General features: G+C 41.3%; 1 protein-coding gene across 1 annotated transcript in view; it reads left to right on the top strand.

Moving 5' to 3' along the window:
* Positions 1-21,440, top strand: part of snap91a (synaptosome associated protein 91a) — a 73,885-nt gene extending 52,445 nt beyond the window's left edge. Inside the window, exons 10-27 of the mRNA XM_028580818.1 lie at positions 313-325; positions 601-779; positions 889-980; positions 4,043-4,057; positions 4,319-4,599; positions 7,806-7,920; positions 9,070-9,351; positions 10,611-10,694; positions 11,412-11,513; positions 13,212-13,283; positions 15,693-15,905; positions 18,308-18,496; positions 18,591-18,609; positions 19,195-19,285; positions 19,472-19,552; positions 19,736-19,858; positions 20,022-20,110; positions 21,281-21,440. Coding sequence (XP_028436619.1) covers positions 313-325; positions 601-779; positions 889-980; positions 4,043-4,057; positions 4,319-4,599; positions 7,806-7,920; positions 9,070-9,351; positions 10,611-10,694; positions 11,412-11,513; positions 13,212-13,283; positions 15,693-15,905; positions 18,308-18,496; positions 18,591-18,609; positions 19,195-19,285; positions 19,472-19,552; positions 19,736-19,858; positions 20,022-20,102 — 2,032 coding nt within the window. The 3' untranslated portion in view covers positions 20,103-20,110; positions 21,281-21,440. The remainder of the gene's footprint in view (positions 1-312; positions 326-600; positions 780-888; positions 981-4,042; positions 4,058-4,318; positions 4,600-7,805; positions 7,921-9,069; positions 9,352-10,610; positions 10,695-11,411; positions 11,514-13,211; positions 13,284-15,692; positions 15,906-18,307; positions 18,497-18,590; positions 18,610-19,194; positions 19,286-19,471; positions 19,553-19,735; positions 19,859-20,021; positions 20,111-21,280) is intronic.
* The last annotated feature ends 271 nt before the right edge of the window (positions 21,441-21,711 follow it).

Here is a 21,711-nt window from a genome sequence, read left to right as displayed (position 1 = left end):
CTCGAGCCCGAACAAAACCCTTCATTTTATTAAAATGGCTGTAAAAGTTTTAAACTTCAACTCAGAATTGTTTGAATGACAGAGATCAGCTCAAGGTACAGTGTAGCGTTAGCGTGCTAAGTTGATGCTTTTTCTGCGTAGTGCAGACTGATTTGCTCTCGCGAGTCATCAAATCGAGACCAAATCGCAGCCTTTGCGATTAGGAAATCGCGTTTTAACATATCGCGATATGCAATTAATCGTTCAGCCCTAGCTTGCTAGCATGTACATCATTAAACTCTTAAACTCAATGTGCTATCATTGTTTTTGCAGGTCGCCCACTAAGGTAAGCTATGTTTCATAATAATCATAATGTAGTGGTAATAATAGTCTTTACTTATATATAGCACTTTATTGTCAAAGCACAGTTATTGAGATCTTCACAAAGCAGCGTGTAAAGTAAAACTAAAAACTGCAGATGCTTAATTAGACTTTTAACATAGCCCTTACCAGTTAATACAGACAGGTAGTGATTTATTATGCATTCGTGTGCTGTTGAATCACATCAGCTTACATAACCGTGTTGAGCACCATGTTAACGGGGGTCTTCCTCTGCGGCAGGATGTGACAGCCAACAACAGCTCGCCTGCTGCTGCTGCTGTTGCTGTTGTTGCACCGGCCAGGCACGCGCCTGCCGTTCCTGCCGGTGGGCCCCCTGCTCGCCCCGGGCCACCTACAAAACCTCCTCCACCCTCTATCACCCCCACCGCACCAGCCCCCACCGCCACCACTACCAGCAAGTACGAATCACTCAGCAATGCTACACAGTGTTTGCAGTGAGCTGCATCAATATTCCATTAGAAATGGATTGCCTCTGTCAACAATCTGTCTTTCTTTCTTTGTGGTTAGTGCTCTTGATGATGGGTTCTTGTTGGATCTAGACCCCATGTCCTCCCTTTCAAGGGGCGCTACAGCCACTTCCTCCATGACTGGATGGGGAGGTGAGAACTTTCTGCTCTGTCAGTAAATGATTAGTCTAGCATCGCCAGACCTTCCTGCGGAGGAAGGTCTGGCTAGTCCACACAGCATTTTGGGATGGGAGAAAAACAAGCTCTGGTTTATTGGCATTTCTTTAAACCAGTCGCAATCGTCTTGGGGGGTGCTAAGTGCCGGACGGACACATGGTGCCGCTGCTAAATAGCCTTGGGAAGGAACTTGTTTCGGTGGAACGTGTACGTTCAAAGTTTTTAGGTTTTAGTCGTCCAACAGAAAACTCCGATTGGACAGATAGTCTAGCTAGCTGTCTGGATTTACCCTGCAAAGATCTGAGGAGCAGTTAACCATAGTCCTCACAAATCCACCGGAGGTTAGAACGCCAACAAAAAGGAAGCAGAAGGTAACGGACATCCGGCCAAAAATAGTGACATCTGGCGGATTTTCCTGCGGCAACGGAGAAATTCCACAATAGATTCATGATTTCAGAAACAGGCAGACAAAAGTAGCTTCTCATTTCTTTCATTGCCTCTGAAATGACAACTGTAGCTAGCAGATTTTATTTGCTATAGCTAGCTAGCTAATTACGCTAACGTTAACTCCATAAATTGGTTGAAATCACTGTATCTAGATGACTTTGTGATGTTTCTTTACCATACTTGTTTGTATTTTTCAAACACTTTTAACTTTAAAAGAGAAAATGCTTCTAGCATCTAGCTAGGACCAGCTTCCACACAGTACGTGGGGGAATACTACACAGTGGATGTGCTTTGTTGTGAACAGTGATTATTTTGGATCACGTAACCTACACCCTACATAATAATGTATTAAGGTAACGATTATGCTGCTTGGCTTCAGAAGTAACGCTACCACTGTAGCTACTAAGCTAGTTAACTGGACATGCTAACAATTGCAGCTTATATCAGAGCCAGTGACGGACTGGGAACAAAAAACGGCCCTGGCATTTCCGCCCACCAACGGCTTGTTGTTCTGTGTTGGTTAGTTCCATAGATTCGTTATCCATGTCTATCTTTTCATCCTCCTCTTGCTCGTTTTGTTCTTCCTTTTCCTCATATTCCTCACTGTCCTGTCTCTCTCCCTGGTGTGCTGGCTCAGCTGTGTCGCTAACATGCTAGCTGTATTAGCACTAATGCTAGCTGAAGCTGCACTTGAGTTTAAAAACAAATCAGTCAGTTTGCAGCATTTTTCAACGTCAGCCAACAGTGCTCTCTTATATATTTCTCTCTGTTTTTCTCTGCCCCCCTTGTGTCGCTTGATGCCTTGATTCATTTTTTTGTCAACAACTTCCAACCACCACACTGACGCAGATCATAGACACATAAAGACGCAGACGCGGTCTACTCATTACTCAGCTCTACTTGATTCGGTCTTGAAATTCCCAGAAGGCATTGCTTAATTTTAACTTTAGCAAAAAAATATTCAAATAAAAGAAATGCAGGTAGATTTGTTTATTTCAAACCATGCACGTTTACGTTTTTGAACATCTGATCTGAATAAGTAATTTTGCTACAAAACAATACAGACTGATGTAAAAGTTTGTGACTGTAGAGGGTAACCATGACTGTGATATCGAGAGACTCACATGTGGTATAAATACAAATCAGATTACATAACTACTAAGTGTTAAGGATTTGGATACGTTTGGCCATCATTTAGCAAAATAACTTTGTTATTGATGCTTGAAAGGGGGCCGAGAGAAATTATGTGGCCCGCAGTTTACAATTAAGTGGCCGCATGGCTGTAACAATCATGCGGCTCTCTGATTAGCCGGCCGGCCCAAACGGCCCATGAGGGCCCGCGGCCCCTCTGGCATCTGCCCAAATGCTCCATGCTGCAAATGTTTTGGATGTTTCATCCCATTAACTAAACACTTTTTTTTCCTTTACATGACCATTTTTCAAAGCATACAGCAAGATGAGGTCCCTGTTAAAGGTATAGTGGAGGATTTTCCCGAATTTTAGAAAAGAACCGCCCTCTGTACTTTTTGAAAAAATGCACATGCGCAACACTCTGCCTGCTCCCGAGAGGGAACGCCTATTAAACGTGTGCACGAGAGTGCACTGTTTACAAGTTGCTGTCGGCATGGCTCATACAAGCCTACTTTCCAAAAGAAGATTTGCACTTTTTCACAAATTGAGATTTTTACCGTGTGTGCGCGGTGCGTGACTTGTGCCAGGGCTAGCATCGCTAATCACAGCTTAGCTACATCAACTTTTACTAGCAGTGATTTTAAATGGATTTCTCCAAATATCATGCCAAACTTTACCTGTGGAGTAGAAACTTCACGACTGAGGCATCAGTGGGAAGCCCAACCTGTGCTTTTAGCGCACGCCAGCGTGTGAAATATTCTCCCAAAAGCTTCAATGCTTCAATGAATGGCTGAAACCATAGCTCAAGCTCACCACACATATACACCTGAAAGCTAGGGACGTGCACGTACGACGGCCTTACGTAAACATATCACCAGAATGATTGACAACTAGGAGGACCAATAGTCTTGATGATCCACCCGGAAAAAGAAAATCCTCCACTATACCTTTAAGTGATTTTACTATCAGTAATTTTTTATGGAAACTAATTGCTGCTTAGAAATGCCAAGATGAAGGAAATCAATTTAAAAACCTATGGTATGCTTTGGAAATGGTTTGCAGTAATGTATATACAATTTTTATTAAATGAGCTGAAACAAACTAAGTGTGGTCTTTTAGAGTGACTCTGTAGGCTAGAATAAAGAAATGGTACCCTCCTTGATGGTTTTTATTGGACAATGTGGTTTAAATTACAGAGCATTTCCATTATGAAGCTAATGCACTTTGGCCAGCCCTCTGTTTATCTCCACATCTACACTGAAGATGGCCACAGTCCAACTATGCTCTAAATTACATTACGGAGCTTTTAGCTCTGTTGGGCTTACCATTGGTCCATGTCTGCTTTTTTCTGGCTTGTTGTTTATAAAGTTGGCAGCTTGCAAATAAAGCTGGGCATCTCCATAACTAAAAATAATGAATTATCTCTCACCTGTGTGTCTCTCTGTCTGTCTGCTGTGCAGATCTCTTGGCTGAGGGTGAGTACTCTGTTGACAGCACTTTGCTACAGACTGAATATGAGAAATGAAGGCAGTTGATTTTTCACCACTTGGCTTTTTATCTGAAGTTCTCATTGTCTTTGTGTCAAACTATTTTCACCTTTAGCATCTGCTAAGCCTGTCGTTTTTCAGTCTATCTGACACTGCCGTCTTCCTTTCATCTCCTTTTCTCTCCTATTTCTCTCTATTTGGGGTTGTGACTGGGTCGTGGCGTTTGGATTATGTGGTTTATCCACATAGCAACTCCGGCTGTCACGGATGAAGCCTCTGAAGCTCTGCTAACAGAGGGAGAGTCTGCTGATGCTGATGATGCAGCGGCTGCTGCTCCTGCAACTCCCGCGCCCAAAGCCGCTGCCGCTGCCGCTGCCGCTACCACTGCCGCTGCTGCCGCCGCACCGGCACCCGCCTCTCTGCCCATCTCGGCTCCCGCCTCATCCGCAGACATAGACCTTTTTGGAGGTCAGTCTGGTCCGAGGATAGAATGTAGCCTGCTTATCTACAACGAGCCCCTTCATCGTTTAGTAATTTACTGATAGGTTTCCTGTGTATAAAGTTGGTACATAGAGGATTGGAAATAGGTTTTTACTCCCTTACTCTACAGGCTTTTGTCCCATTAGATTACATGGGTATGTGATGTAAGCATTGTTTTATTTACTTGCTAGAAACAAGTATTTAAATGTACATTATGACATTTCAGTAAACAGATGGCACCATAGCCCCAGTTTGTGCCTCTCATGTATTAACATTACATTTGATTTTCAAAGTAATAATTACAATCTTTAAATGACTCTGTGTTTAACAACGCATACTGCTATTTGAAGGGATTTCCAGAAACCTTAAAGACTCTTCTTACTGTACATCTGAATGCTTTTTGCGTGCTGCACGGTAAAAAAAGTTGCAACTGTATTTCCATAGCCGTACAGTACATGACATATATCCTTGCTCCTTTTGCAAAACAAAAGCAAAATATAACACTTTATTTTGTATTAAAATATTAAAGGTGCAATATGTAATACTGACAGCTAGTGTTTAAAAAAGTTACTGCAGTACAAATTCAAAATACTGGAGAGAGTTGTCTCCCCCGCCCCCTCCTCCCCAGACTTGAAGTTCCCGGAGGTTGCCAGGCTGAGACCACAGCATCCGACAATGTTGCTAAACGCTAGTCTCACATAGCCTTTTACTTCACAGCACAGCAGAGTAGCTAACGGTAGATGCTGGCTATATTGACAGTCATAAAAGCCTGTGCGCCCGCAGAGCTCTGTAACCAACTGACAGACACACTTTTTCGGCTTAAAATGACAGTATGAACCGCTAAAAACACAACAACCTCACTGTCCTCTCCACACGCCAGACAGGCACACTTCCTCGGCTTAGAATTACAATACGAAACGCTAAAAATACCACTAACTTGCCGACGGAACACACTTCATTGGCTTAGAATTATGGCAACAATCGCTAAACACACTGCAAACTCACAGTCCTCTCTTCCCGATTTACAGCCCCCCTCTCGTGGCTTAAAATAACTCACCGTTGTCGGCTCCAGCCGCTAAACTACACGTTGTAAACAGCCATGGGCTGCTTGCCTGGTCCTCCCGGTAACGTTAGCAGTTAGCAGGGTTAGCATGGCGGCCTTAGCCAGGACCAGTTGGGATCACTTTACTGGCTATGTCTCAATTGTTTTTGTGAGTAATAAGTAAGTCAGCTCGGGTACTCTAGCTATGCTTACCTGTTCAGGAGGAAATAAGCCAACTCTGCATCCTTTTGGGCTCTAAGTTGTCTCCGTCTTTCAAATACATCTCCAATATTTACCAGGGGGTTGTTACATCTCTGGTCACGCAACTGTTAGAAACATGCCGTTTGTTTTTTAGGGCGGGTAGAATCTTTTTCCGTTTATCCCGTTCGTTTGTTTGCTGCTTTCATGGCTGTTCTAATATTACAGCTGTAGCGCGCTGGGTTTATGTTTTTACAGGTATATCTGGCAACCCGGCCTGGCTGTCAAACTGGGCCGTTGATAACCACACACAGGCCAAAACATAAACAGAAATTCCGTTAGCATTGTTGTCAGAAAAGATAGTATTTCAACTTAGCATGTTTCCTTAATATCTGATGACGCATTGGGGTCATTTTTGGATTTATTTCAGTAAATATATTACATTGGACCTTTAAGTATGTAAAATGTATTTTTAGAGCGCTTTTCACAGATAAAAATCACAAAGTGCTTTATGTAAAAACATACAAGATGATACGTATTAAAAACACAATAGCCAATTAAAATTACAAAGAAATCTCAATACATACCAAAAGAGCTGCGTTTTCTTTATTAGGTAGTCAAATAATTTTCATCTAGTTAAAAAACTCTTTGAGGATTTTGGAAATATCTTCAGAGGAGCAGTAAACATTTTTAAATGACATTCTGGGCATTTCAAACATTGTTGGATATATATTCTTCAGAAAATCAAATGCTAGGGCTGTTCCCTAAAATGTAATGGTTTTCTATCCTCACCGTTTTTTTACTGTTTTTACATCCTGCTTTTTTGCAACCGTGTGCACTAACGTGCTGACATAACGTCATAAAGTTTTCACACACTCTTTTGCATTGAGCACAGAGTGAACCGTTCCATTTGTGGCACATCCCAAAAATATGAGCCAGTATCGTGGACTACTTGCTTTTCTCTGGGTTTATTAAAGGCTGCAGAAATTGCAACAAAACACTAATGAGCGTTGACATTAACATGTTCTAAACATTCATCAGTGTTCTATCATAATGACGTGCGCCTTATAAACCCACTGCAATGTAATTCATTTGCTATTTTGACTCGTATTATGGGGATTTGTTGCTTTTAGTTTTTTTTTTATCATCACCCTTCAATGATTTCCCCCCTAATGTCTGACTAAGAGTTTCATAAATATGTCAAGAAGATGAGTAGGTGGATTTCATTGAATGATATTTTGGCTTTATAATATGAACCCTTAAAGGTGCAGTAGGTAAGCCTTATAAAACTACCTTTCTGTCATATTTGCTAAACTGACCCTATGTTCCAGTAGAACTACATGAAGCAGGTCATTAAAAAAAAAACAATCTGGCTCCTCTGGCACCACCTACAGCCTGGAGTGAGATTTGCAAAAATCCACCGCTCCCTGTTCAGATGCACCAATCAGGGCCAAGGGGGGTGTCTAACTGCGTGTCTATCACTGCTCATGCACACACATTCATTCTCCCTTGTGGGGGGAGGGGCTTAGGAGACCGTTTTGGGCTTTAGCGGAAAGGGGGGAGGGACTGAGAAGTTGTTGATGTTCGAATCTTTTGGCTAAGTCCTGGATCTTCACAGTCCTACAGCACCTTTAACCCTTACATCTGAAAAGCACCAAGTATCTGCTGAAAAGAGCCAAGTGAGTTTCTTTGTCAAAGAGAGACTTTGCGTTATCCATCACTGAACTTGACATTTTCCCTCTTGTCACAGAGTACAAATAACTTGTGACAACTTGCCTCATTTCACCATCCTGCACAGGTGGTGCACTCACTGAATGCAGCATTATGCAGCCCTTCAAAACCCATCACGTGACTGATGCTAAAATCAGATCATTCTCTGCAGTTACCGGGCTGGGCTGCATATTTCTTGTATTCTCTGCTTTTTCCTGATGCTGACCTCTCATTTTTGTTCCCTGTCCATTCCATCTTTTTACTCATCTTTTGTTCTTTACATCCATGTGTCTGTCGGTTGTTATGTTTTGCGCTCCGGCTGTTTTCATCTACAATACCCTAGATGCGTTTGCACCTTCCCCAGGAGACGGTCCTTCTGCCGTGGCCGCGGGCCCTGCTTCTGATGCTTTTGGTGGATCTGGTGGGTGACAATACAGCTTTTGTGTGTGTGTGTGTGTGTGTGTGTGTGTGTAAATGTGAAAGCTATTGCTTTTATTATATCAAAGCTGCTTCTGCTTTCATAGGAGACAGTAGAACAAACATGTGCCCTCAGGGCCTACTGTCTCACCCCAAATCCTCCTCTGATGCCCCAGTCATGAACCCTCTCCTACCCTCATCTCGACTACTCTTCTCCTCCTAATATTCACCCAGTGAATACTGCAGTAAAAAGCACAATGCAGTTATTACCTATATTTCAGAATGAGTACTATTTGTTTTGATACCCTAACCCTGGTTTTACCTATTGATGAGGATGATGAGGATTATTTTAATCATTGTTGAGCCTTTTTTCTTTAAAAAAAACACCTCTCTCTATTTACTCTCTCTATTTGGCCTTGTATGTATCACAGGACAATGACTGGAGCAATCTATGTAATGTCCATGTAATTTTTTTCTCACAAATACCTTTTTTAAATAAATGCGATGTACTCCTTAATGTTACATCTAGTGCGCCCACACTTGACCTACTGTATTATTTGGTGTAGAAAGGACACACCCAGTTTTGAAACTTTATCCTATTGGTCAGATGACCCTTTTCAGTGATGAGAATATACGTAGGTTCTTAAAATATCCATGTGACCACCCCCCGCCCCCCATCTCCAGTGTTTCTTGCTGTGTCTGGCAAACACATTACAGACATCCACAGTTACCAGAGGATGAATGACTTTGGTGAGTCCAGACTGATCTCATGAAGTGGTGTATGTATGACACGCCAATTCGTATGCCATTTTGGCGTTTTATCAAGCCGCATACTCGCTTTTTAGCGTGTTTATTGGCCTCCATTGTAGTCAGTAATTAGTAACTGAAGAATTGTTCCTCACTATCTGTCGTGGCTTGTGGATGCAGTTCTGAAGTTAACGAGTGACCGTGTGCTTGGTTTACTTTCTTTGTACCTGGAGCTTCAGAGGCATCTGGCCTCACACAAATATGCCTTTTACAGTGTTTGTTGCTTTAACAAACCCTCAACCCCCCCCCTTCCCCTTCTTCATAAACCCACCATCCCCTTCCCTTCTTCTCTAATCATACACCCCCCTAACCCATCAACACCACCCCCCTGCTCCTCTTCCTGAAGACCCCTTCGCTACGACGGAGGGGAGTGGGGACATTGCTCCAGAGCTGGACCTGTTCGCTATGAGGCCCACCGACACGGGGGCCACCGCCGCAACCCCTCCCACCTCTAGTGAGGCGCCGACCATCGTCGTCCCCATCGCTGCCCCCGCTGCCCTCACCCCTTCTTCCACCACCACCACCGACACCACCACCACAGAGTCTGCAGCCGCTCCGACTCTAGATATCTTTGGTGGTAAAGTCCTGTCGCTCTCATTATGCCTCTCACTGCATTGTCCTGCATTATGATGACGATGATATAGATTTTGATAATGATGATGACTGTGTTGCTCTTGCTAGTGATGATGATGGTGATGACAGTAGTGGCCATGATGATAACCTCCCTACATTTCAGATTTGTTTTTTTCTATTTTCCATGATGCCTTTCCTTTTAGATACAGATCATTTAATAAAGTTAATCAAGCATCTTGACCTCCTCTGCAGAATTTAATTATTTGAAAAAAATCCACAATGGAGTCAATTGTGTAAGCCATTTTAAAAGTCAATCCATGAATTAGTTATTGTTTGGAGAACAAACCTTAGTTTTAATTTGATCTCTAGGGACAAAATGGACATTTATCTCTTTTTTATTAACAGAGGTTGCTCAACTTGTTTTGATTATTAACCTAATACTAACAAACAGACAGACTTAGAGGGAAGAAAATTGTTTTCTTTTCCTGCTTGTAACCAATATTTTTGAAACTGACAGCTGAGAATGCTTTATTGTAGCTTATGCACTTTAGATAAAAGGGAATATTGCTCAATGTCAAAATTTTGAAATTTGCTATGGGTTTCATTCAAGTGTTCTGGTTAGTGACCAAATTGTCAATTTAAAGCTGCCCAGTGTGAGCTGGGAGGGCATCCAACCCCCCTGTGACCCTGCACAGAATAAGTGGGCATAGATAATGGATGGATGGATGGATGGATGGGTGGGTGGCTGGACGGATGGACATATGCTATTCTTATGAAACGAAAAATAACTATGCGTAACTTGTGAAGTTTGGCATGGCACTACAGATTTAAATCAACTATTGTATTGATTGCCATGGAATTTGCACAAATATTCATGTTCCCCAGAGGATGAATCATCTATCTATTTATTTAGCACCATCACCGGGTAAAATTTGTATTTGTCCAAACTTGGGTTTTTGACCAAATACTTGCAACACTTAAGATATTCCCATCAGCGTCATTTGTAGCAGCTAGCGTGGCTGTAGACGCTCAGCCTTGTTAACTTAATACATTGGAGATTGGAAAAATGAGCATTCTGTTAGAGCGAAAGCACATCAAAATGTTGTCTTCATGCTGACATTTGGAAATATACCCTTTTAACTTTTGCACTGTTTCATTTTGCATTAAACTGAAAAGATACACAGAAACGTACCCGTTTAACAATCAAAATATATGCTGCTCTCTCTGCTTTCCCTCATCTCTCTTCTTAACTCATTCTGTATGCACTGGACTTGGAATCTGAATGTACATATGATTGTGTGTCCTTGTTCTTAGATATGTTTGATTCTATGCCTGAGCAAAGCCCTACCACAGAATCCAAAGCTGCTACCACTCCTAGCGTAGACCTTTTTGGTTCAGGTACAGGAGTTGATATCCATTTCTCTGTGTGTGGAACCTCTTCATTTCTTCGGGTTTCCATACGTCCACTCCTCTGTCAACTGTTTTTTTCCCCCCCACACACATCTTGGTTTGTCCCCCATAGTGGTATGAGAACAGTGCATGTAACCCACTCGTCTTGGAATGTCCTTGTGGCTGCTTTTAAATCTACGCTGTGTCTTTCTACCTGCCACGCTAATACTTTTCTTTGCTTCCGGACCTCTATGGTTTTCTTCTTTCTTGCATTCTGCCTCTCGCTTGCGCTGTTAAATTAGACCTCCCTGCTGTTTCACGCGGGCCCTCTCCTTTGCCCGAGCCGGCTCCGGTTGGAGACATCGTGACCGGTGAGTTAGCTGCTTTATCTTCACTGCATCACTGTTTTCCCTTCATTTTTTCACGAAGAGTGCAGCCAGCCTCAACTTATTATGACGTTTTTTGAATGGTGCTGGTGTCTGCATCAATATGCACACCGGTTCAGTACTTCCAAAATGGTGCACACTTCAAGGATGTGGATGCACAGTGAAGATGCAGGGGTGCCTGCTTCTTCTCTGCATGTCTGCTAGCCTTTTAGAACAGGCATAATAGTTCATGAGCAAAGCATTCTCCCCTAAAAAATACAGCTGTCGCTGACAAATAGTAGTAATTTAGATTAGTATGTAATTTAGTACTGCTTCTGTCTCTGCCCATCTTCCTGTTCAGACTCATTTACATCTCCTGCTGCTGCTGCTGCTGCTGCAGCTCCCACCCCAGAGGCCCCCTCTCCACCCAAAGTAGAGCCGGAACCGGTCATTGACCTGCTGGGTACTGTACCTCAGAACACACATACACATCTCTTTACAACATGTGCTGCATGTAAATTGTTGAATGTCGTTTGTGAATTTTATAATTTTACTTTTCTCTCTTGGGTATTTGTTTTACCATCCCCAGTTGTTACAGTAAGTTCTTAAGTGAATGTTTAATGTCAATGTAGTTTGTAGTGAGGCTGATAGTGTCTAGATGTGGTGATGGACTCTAGGTGCAAGCATAAACAGCAGTTTCTGGATTAGACTGCAGACAGATCTTGCACTATAGAACACAGTATTCTGCAGTAGGTACCGGGTTATATTCCCTAAATAATTAATACACTGTGTGTTTGCATGTGTCTCTGTCTAGGTGATTTTTTTCTTTCTTTTACAATATGTAGTTTTAATTTCCAAGTCAACTATATGTGGTGCTGAAAATGTGGTGTACTGGAGTAAAAAACAGTAGGGGTTAATCTTTTTCTTGAGGACTTTTGCATAGTATGGCTCTAGGTATGACAATGTTGGTCTGTGTGTTGTCCACCACTTTGGTCCAGACCGAAATGGAGTGGCACAACATTTAGTATAGCCATTCATAGTTACCAGGGGATGAGCCCCTGAATCCATCCTGAGCTTGGCATCTTTAGTTTTTGGTGAAATTTTCTGACAACCATGGGATCACAGTGACATTTGCTACAGCTATCCAAAAGAAAACTTTTTGCATTCTTGACGCATTAAAAATGATGGGAATCTATAGAAAAATTGTCTATATATTGGATGGAATTCCGGGATAGATTGATGATTTTCGTCTGCTGCTAAACCATAGTTATAGAAAATAATAGGAAACCATCTGGAAAGCTTTAGCAGCTCTCATTAATTACAACAAAGGATGTGGTGGATAAGAGGGACCAGGCGAGTGGGGTGTAACGCCACAGTAATGATAATGATAATAATTATAATAATAATAATAAGCTCCCTCAGCAACTCTACTTCTTGCGGCTATGAGGGAAATTCTCCTCAGGACCAGCTGTGCTTTATGTGCGCGACTCATCAATCAACACTGGTCAGTGAAAACTTTTCTCAGTACTCACAATGATTTATTTGCATCACACATCGCAGTGGATGCACAGATTCTTAATCAGTGTCATTTTTCTATTTCAAAACTAATTTTCATTACTTTAGTCCATGATCAAATACCTGCACAACTAGCCTAAGCTTAGCAAATGTTTGCATGTTAGCACACTGAAACAAAGAAGGTGAACATGGTAAACATTATACATGCTGAACATCAGCATGCAGGCATTGCCATTGTGAGTATGGTAGCAAGCTGGCATTAGCATTTAGCTTAAAGCACTGCTGTACAGCTTCACCGAGCTGCTAGCATGGCTGTAGACTCTTGGTTTTGGTCTTGGTATCACTCCAGCACATGTTGTATCAAATCCCACTCCAGGACAAATAATGCAACATGTAGACATGAAATGGTCTCAAGTTATTTTACTATGTTGTGTTATAATCTTTCTCTATCCACACTAACTTTCATCTTTTAAATTTCATTAGACGTTTTGTTCACCTTTTATTTTTGTTTCAGTTATAGTTTTGCGTTATGAAGATAATCTTGTCTCCGGCCCCCCATTGTGTCCCAGTGTGTGTAGTCTGGGGCTGACCTCTCACCCCTTTCTGCCCTCCATGCTGCGTTGTTAATTACTGGATGGCCATGCAGACTCTTTCGGCGGTTCTGTGGAGGAGACGCAGAGCTCTGCTCCTGGAGGGCCTGGGGACGATCTGCTGGGAGGTGAGTCTCCTCTCATGTCCCTTTTTGGTGTTACATTAAAGTATTTTATGGAAATTATGGTTGAGTTTGTGGAAAGGCTTACTAGGACAGCACTCCAATTTAATATCTTTATTGCCACACAATGGACATTTCGGACAGCGCCCTTCCTTAGTGTTTGCATTGTTTGTAATTGCCTATGCAAATGCTAAGGAAGTGCGCTGCCCAAAACGTCCACTGTGTTTATGATAAAAATATTCAATTGGAGTGCAGTCCTATTAATTTTATCTATGACGAGTCACTTTTAGGATCCAGCACTGAGCCTTCAAAGCTTTGTGAGATGTGAGATGAGCGCGTCCAGTCCTATTTCTTATGAATTAGAAAGGCTAAAAGGTGCAGCAAACTTTGATAAGATGTCCGCAGTCTTGAAAAAGGTTTTTATGCTGGCAAACGGCTGATGGAAATGCTTTATGTTGATTAAGAAATTATGCAAGAAGTAATGATGGAGACGCATTTGTCAAATGACCCAGGCTTGGCAGAACTGGTTAAATGTTTTATACAGCAGTTCCAAAGTGGATTTGGACTCATTTGGAAATATCTGAAAAATGTCTGCCCCCCTACGACCTCCTAGTGATGTCATAGCCAATTTCCCGCCCATCTCATTCCTGTCTCTGCTATATGGCCAATAGTTCATGAGTAAGAGAATCACAAAAGTGTCTATGCTCTTATTTTTTTGTGTTTTCATCTTTGTACGTTAAATAATATGACATTCCCAACACACACACACACACACAACAGCAGCATGGTGGCCCAGTGGCTAGCACTGTGGCCTCACAGCAAGAAGGTTCCAGGTTCGAATCGGGGTTGTCCTGGGCCTTACTGTGTGGAGTTTGCATGTTCTTCCCACTGTGTGGATTTTCTCCAGGTGCTCTGCCATCAAAACATGTAGAGTAGGTTCTACATGAAGGATGGGTTAAATGCAAACAATGAATTTTGTTATACATGTATGTAACAATAAATTACCTTTATGAAGCTTCAGTATCACCTGACAGTTGTACGTTACATTGAAAATCTGAATGTATTGTACATATAGTAAGCTATTTTGTGTGAGTAATGTGTACATCAACACACCTAGACACTTTGTATTTGTATTGGGCGTCTATGAACTTGTTACTGTAAAAAACAATGCACAATTTTCAGTACTGTATCCATAGGGAATTGGGGAAGTATTTAAATCCTTTACCTGTGTAAAAGTGCCAGTACAACAGTGTAAAAGATAATTACAAGTCAAAGTCCTGCATTCAAAATCCTACTTAAATTAAAGTACAGAATTTTTGGAAAAATTAAAATATCATAAGTAATAGTATTTGTTCCCCTGTGATTGATATATCAATATATATGTACAGTATATTTATATATATATATATATATATATATATATATATATATATATATATATATATATTACATTGTAATACACTACATGCATCAATACAATAGACTGATGCATTGATGCATAAGCAGGATTTTATTGTTGCAGCTAGTCGAGGTGGAGCTTCCCATAGGGTCACCAGACAAATCTTCTGTTCTGCTACAGAACATTTCATTAATCTTTTTCTCTAATATTTACTTTTTTGTGAAATATTAGATAATGTGGTCCCTTCGAGCTTCATAATGTTATTTAAATGAAATCACCTCAGAGGTTTTGAGGGGAAATTGGTCTTTGGTGGAACAACTCAAAAACATCTGAAACGTGACAAAGGGCTCATACTACTACCGCTTTTATATAAGAGGTCACAATCTTTTAACCATGTTCACAAAGGTATTCTATTTCTCTCTGAAATGTAATTAAGTGGAGTCAAAGTTTAAAATAGCATAAAATGGAAATACTTAATAAAAGAACAAGTGTATCAAAATTGTTCTTAAAGTACAGAACTTGAGTAATGTACTTACTACTACTGCTAGTTACTTTCCATCACTGATAGGGATGCATGCTCTTTTATTCTCATCACAGTTGTCTTGAATTCTTTCTTTATTTTGTATCTGTGCTATTGAATATTCCATTGAATGTTTGGCATATCATATAGATTTTTCATCTATTGTCTTGTCTTGATACACTAGACTGTATCCTGCTCGGATACTCTAATACATACCATACATTTCACACATGGTTTTTAATAAGATCTAGTGTTGTAACTGATTGAGTAATGCGCTGTATTATATTCTATTTCTCTTTGCTGTATATTGTTACTATTTTCCGCTTCACTGATGGACTTTCCCCACAGGGATAACCAAAATTTCATTTTGTGTGCCATCAGTTGTGTCAGTAATCATATGTAACGTGTGTTCCACATGGAATTAGCTGTGAGTCGGACATCAGTCCTACAAATGAAATGCCAGACAGTTACACGTGTGTCTGTCCCCCCCACTTAGGCCTGATGTCCCCCACCCTGGCTCCGACTGCTGCCCCAGCTCTAGTTCCAGCCTTTGCTCCTGTGCAAAACAACCTCCTGGAGTCGGGCTTTGAAGCTCTGGGCTCCCTTACCTCTCCAGCACCGCCTGTACCCGCTGCAGTACCGATGGTACCATCTCTACCAGAACCTGCAACCACCACACCGGCGCCCTCTGGTGGCTTTGATGCTTCAAGTAAGTGGATCAGATATGGTATAAAAGATGTGTTTTCCTTTTTTTGTTTCATTTTAGTAATCTCATTGTCATGCCTTCTGAAATATTAGAGAATTTCAAATAGGGCTGAGCAATATATCAATATTATATCAACATCGTTATATATGAGGCGAGATACTAAGTACTGTTATGACCAAATTGTTGTCTTTTTTTGGTTTTAACGGGTTGCATTACAGTAAAGTGATGTCATTTTCTAAACCAGTCTTACCAGACTGTTCTATTATTTGCCTTTACCCACTTAGTCATTGTGTCCACATTACTGATGATTATTTATCAAAACTCTCATTGTGTTAACAATTTGTGAAAGCACCATTAGTCAACCCTACAATATCGTCACAATATCACACATGACATCGTTGTATTTGGTCAAAAATATCGCAGTATTTGATTTTTTTCCATATCACCCAGCTCAAAGAGTCAATGGCAATGCTCGCAAAATTTCAGAGTATTTTGTTCTTTTTTGCACTGGTCATCTGCTTAATGCGCATTAATCTGCTCTCTTTCATTAAAACTGAGCTACCTTAACCATGACCTAGTTATCTCTTCCTGCTGAGAGCTTGACTACTGCATGGTTGACACACTGACATGTGCTGATGTCACTTACATACAACGGTTGTTTCTGCTTAACTCCTCAGCACTGCTGCCTCTTGAGCAATGATTTTTTTTCTCACAAGTTCTTCTCTTGTGCTGTTCACACTTTCACAAATGCTGCTTTCTTCACCTACTGCTTACCCAACCCCTATCTGCAATCTTTCTTTTTTTCTGTCTGTCTTAATCTTTCTGTCTTTCTTTCTTTCTTTCTGCTACACACATTTGTATCTTCTGCTTCATTTAATTTCCCTCTTCACCCCTTATGCACATCCCTTTCTCTCTGCTGGGTCATTGCTTGCTTCTTCTAATCTGTAATTGGTGAGTTCCACCCGGCAGGGCATTGCAGCATGTGCAGTTTGGACAAGTCTCCCCTTTTGTGTCTTTGCATGTTGCAATATGATTCCTGATTGTCTCCTGCATTAGACAAGACTTACTGTATTGTTGTTTATTTCCACCTGGTCTTTTAGAGCAGTGGCTCTTATGGTAACCACATGCTATCAAGGCCAGAGTCTACAGTAGGGTCTGCAGGTTTTATATATTTTACATTTTGGCCCATTAAACAGCATCACATTTTAGTGAAAAGCCGTAGTCTTTGGGTACTTCAGAGGTCAGAAACATAAAATATATGCTTTAAATGTGTTGGTTAAATGTATTATTTATTAATGGATAGTTGAAATAGTTACCTAAATGTGTAATGATACATGGTTTAAATAGTTAAAAGTAATGGATACATTATTGAAACAGTTAGCTAAATGTAATTGATAAATAGTTGAAATAGGCTAGTTAGCTAAAAGTAATGGATAAATGGTTAAAGTATGTAACTAAAAGTAGTGTATGTTGTTTAAATAATTAGTTAAACGTACTGGATAAATAGTTGAAATAGTTAGAAAAAATGGATGAATGGTAAAATAGTTATGTAAATGTGATCGATTTTTTTTGCTTTGGGGGGGCAGTAGCTCAGTCCGTAGGGAGTTGGGCTGGGAACCGGAGGGTCACTTGTTCAATTCCCTATGTGGACGTATGGTGGTGGACTGGTAGCTGGAGAGGTGCCAGGGCACCTCCTGGGCACTGCCAAGGTGCTCTTGAGCAAGGTACCAAACCCCCAACTGCTCAGGGTGCCTTTCCATGGGCAGCCCCGTCACTCTGACCCTCTCCATTAGTGCATGTAGAGGTACTGAGCATGTGTGTGTAATTCGGTCCTGTGTGTAACAACAGAATGAAAACATTGTAATTTCCCTTTGCGGGATTAATAAAGTATACATTATTATCATTATTAAACAGTGTAAATTGTTAGCTAAAAGGGTATGGGGATAAAATGGATAGATGTTTGAATTGTTAAGCTTCTGCCAAGGTTGGTGGCCACTACTTTAGTGAATACACTCTCAAACAACTTTCAACAACACAATGCTTCTGTAGAGGTTAGTTTGAATGAAAACCTGTAAACTCTTTGGTCTTGATGACATCTGGTTCAAAATAAGTGCTTTGTTCCCAAATCAGTCCATGTTTAAGTTCCTGAGACATGGCTATGTAAACTGGCTAGCAACTAGCCAAGTAAGTGCAGTTGCTGTACTTATGTCCCTTTTAATGACCAACTATATTTACAGTACAGTCCTACATTGTGCATGTGATGCACAGCTGACTACTGAACCCCCTTCACTGTGCTGCCTGGTCTCATATCTGCCCTCTGCCCGTGTTATAGATAGATTAGGGATCTGCAGGTTTGTAATCCCTGTTGTTTCTCTGATTCCTGCCATTCCCACCCTCTCCCCAAGTGTTTGATGGATTAGGCGACTTGCTGATGCCCGCCATAACGCCCCAGAGTACCGGGGGCAGCACTGCTGGAAGTGCAGCAGGAAGCATGGGAACTCCCGTCGCAGCGGGAGGCATTGCAGCCGCCACCCCACCTCCTACCAAAACCGTAGGGGGAGACCTGGACTCGTCACTGGCCAACCTGATTGGAGGTAGACTGCAGCCTTGCTGGAGCTCAATCATTTCTGTTTCTAATAAATATTTAAACAGAAATGTAACTTGTTCTTTTGTCTTTCTTCTGTTCAGACCTTGGAGTAAAGAAAAAGTAAGTATGTGTTTAAAGATGTAAATTCTATGAATGCATTATGCTTGTGTAGGATGCATGTATGCATAGTTCCGATAGAGCTGAAATGTTTGTTGATTTGTGAAAAAGTAAATTTGTTTTTAAAAATAAAATAAAGTCTTCAAAGCCTTCAAGTGTTTTAATCATATGATATAAAGGGTTGCAGCAGCCTCAAGGCTGATCAAGGTCTCTAGGTTTAAATATCATGCCTTCAGATCTTTATACATTTATCACAAGAGCCCTCTGCGTTTAGTTTGCATCTAATTTGAGCTGACTTTTGGGTTTGTGTTTGTTAAATCACAGCCACAAAATTGTTAAGTTTTCCTCAGCCATCTAGATCAGAACATAACATGAACACTCTGTGATGAATGGTAACAGGACTAGTTTGATTCCATTGGGAGCAAATATTTTATTATGACAAATGTTTATTTGAATGACGAGTGTGGTAAACCAGTCTCTGTCAACCTACAACATATTTTCTGCAGTCACCTCTCCAAGCATTAGCAGTAGAATGGGACAAATAGCACAGTCTAGCCTGAAGTGTATTCTGTGTTGGATCTCCTTTAGGGACCCACAGAGTGAGAAGAAGCTGACAGGAGGCGCCAACTGGATGCCACATGTAGTTCCCACAAGCTGGGCTACACCAGGAGCCCCCATGGTAGGAACAGCATGGACACTACACCCATCACCATGAGCTCACACTTGAGTCTAGAGCCACAGACTCATATGATGTAGCTATCAACATACATCTCAAACAACAAAGAAAAAACATGGCAAAAGAAAAAATTGTTATGTTCACTTTTGCAATTTTAGCTCATGTACCCACTTCTTCCTGTCGCTTTAGGCTGGTGCTGCCCCCGGAGCTCCTGGGGCACCCGGAGCAGCCATGGTGCCACCAATGAGCGCACAGTCTGGCTTTGGCATGGTGAGCTTTATTTCATGCATGGGAAATTCTCTAAACCTTCATCAGCTCTTAAATCAGCAGGGTTACCCTTTGCACAGTTTACAAATACTATATATACTATCCAGGTCATTGTGAAGGCAGATGATGATTAATCTGCATAGCCCCTAAAAATCTCAGTCTACTGTGTAATTCCCGTTTTACCAGCCACCTGCAGGAGGGCCTGGAGCTCCCTTGATGCAGCCCCTAATGGGACAGCCTATGATGGGACAGCCCATGATGAGACCTCCCTTCACTGTGGTGGCTGGAGCCGCTGCACCAGGAGCACCGGTAACACATTACACATAGTAAAGCCCTCAGTGGACAGTAAAGCCATGTGTCTACACGTACAGAAACCATTTATACTTTTATGCTTTTACATTTTAGGATTTATGTCAAGACGATCAATGTCCTGACAAGATCCAGCATGTTTTTTTTCTTCATATTTTCCCAGATTCCTCCAGGACCTGCAAGCCAGAGCCCCAAGAAGCCCAAGGACCCTTTGGCAGAACTCAACCTCAAAGACTTCTTATAACGCCCCAGGTGGGAGCTCGCAACGGTATTTATGGTATATACAGTACCAGTGTGTACCAACTACAGGCTGTTATCTCGTGATACAGAGATAAATATCTATAAAAGATTGTTTCCTTATATTGTTTATCAGAGATAAATGCACTGCAGTCAAACCAACCATCACTCTCATCTCCGTTGTTAAATCTGCTGTAGTGCACTCATATACAGGCTAGATTTTTGTTAAATGCAACGTCCCAGATCGAGTTGACAGGATTTTTACTTTGGAATATCCCTAAATTGATACAGTACGTATGTACCGTACACGTCTGTATAAAGTCAGAGTTACCTTGCATGGCAGCTGGATTCTCGCGACATCACAAGATCACACGAGAATCGCCGGATCACATATCACATGAAAATCCATCTGGTCAGGCTTCAAGTAAAAGCATTTTGTGTCTGAACAGCAGCAAACCGAACCAATCAGCGTCCGGTGAGGACGGAAGGAATGTTCCGCCTTACTCTGCCTCTGATTGGCTAGTACTCGTTGCCTTCGTTGATTGGATTGGTTAGGTTTAAGCGTGATGAGTGAGATGGGTTAGGGTTAGGGTAAGAATACAAGGGTAAGCCAATCAGAGGCAGAGTAAGACCGGGCACTTCTTCGCCATCCTATGAAACGCAAATTCGTGAACAAGATGAGAGATGATCGATGTGAAACAAAGTATGTTCAGAGGGGCAGTGTAACTTACTTCTTGCAGCTTGTGTGTTAGCGCCATCCAGTGGGGTTTAGATGACGATGCACTGAAGGACTACAATCAGTGCTGGAAATAACATATTCAGATTTTCTTTGATATTTAATGTAGCGCATTAACTTCAAACGGTAAACAGTCAGTTTCATCAGAACTTGTTAGTAGATGTCCTATCCATATCACTTTTTAATGGACATCCTGCAGCCAATCAGAATTGAGTATTCACCCAGATCATGGTATAATTAGATTTTAATGGATCATTGGCTACTCATTAGTTCTATTTAAGGGAACCTTTTGAGTGTGCATGGAGTGCTTGAGCCCCTCTTTCATCCTGCGGTGTAAACAGAGCCTCAGTATTTATGGAAAACAAGGCAAAAATGAAATCACTGTCTGTCAGCTTTGCACTGTTTAAATTAAGAAGCATATGACGTGTTTTCTATTTCCTGTCTTCTAGCTGCTTTCTTCTCTGGAGCAGGGCCCTCGCACCTTTTACTTGGTGTCTGTCAACATCTCAGGATGTTCAGCTTATTCAACCCAATAAGAGCCTCTTATCTCCAACCGCCCATCAACGCCCCACCCGTCTCCTGTGTGATGTCGTAGCACAAACTGTGAAAGTGAACCATAGCGGATTATATATATATATATATATATATATATATATATATATATATATATATATATATATATATATATATATATATATATGAGAAGAAAAATACAAGTGTGTGCTTGTGTAGATGTACTAACTTTTTGTCTAAACAAAATGACTCAAAACCCTGAGAAAAAAAAACAGTTAAGTGAAAGAAAGTGAAGGCATATGTGTTTAGATTTCTTTCTAGTGTTGAGTTGAATGATGGATGTGCTTTGGTGTCCTAAGCCCCACCC

Source organism: Perca flavescens, chromosome 6 (assembly GCF_004354835.1).
Source record: "Perca flavescens isolate YP-PL-M2 chromosome 6, PFLA_1.0, whole genome shotgun sequence".
Classification (NCBI taxonomy): domain Eukaryota; kingdom Metazoa; phylum Chordata; class Actinopteri; order Perciformes; family Percidae; genus Perca; species Perca flavescens.
This window is presented reverse-complemented; position numbering and strand designations above follow the sequence as displayed.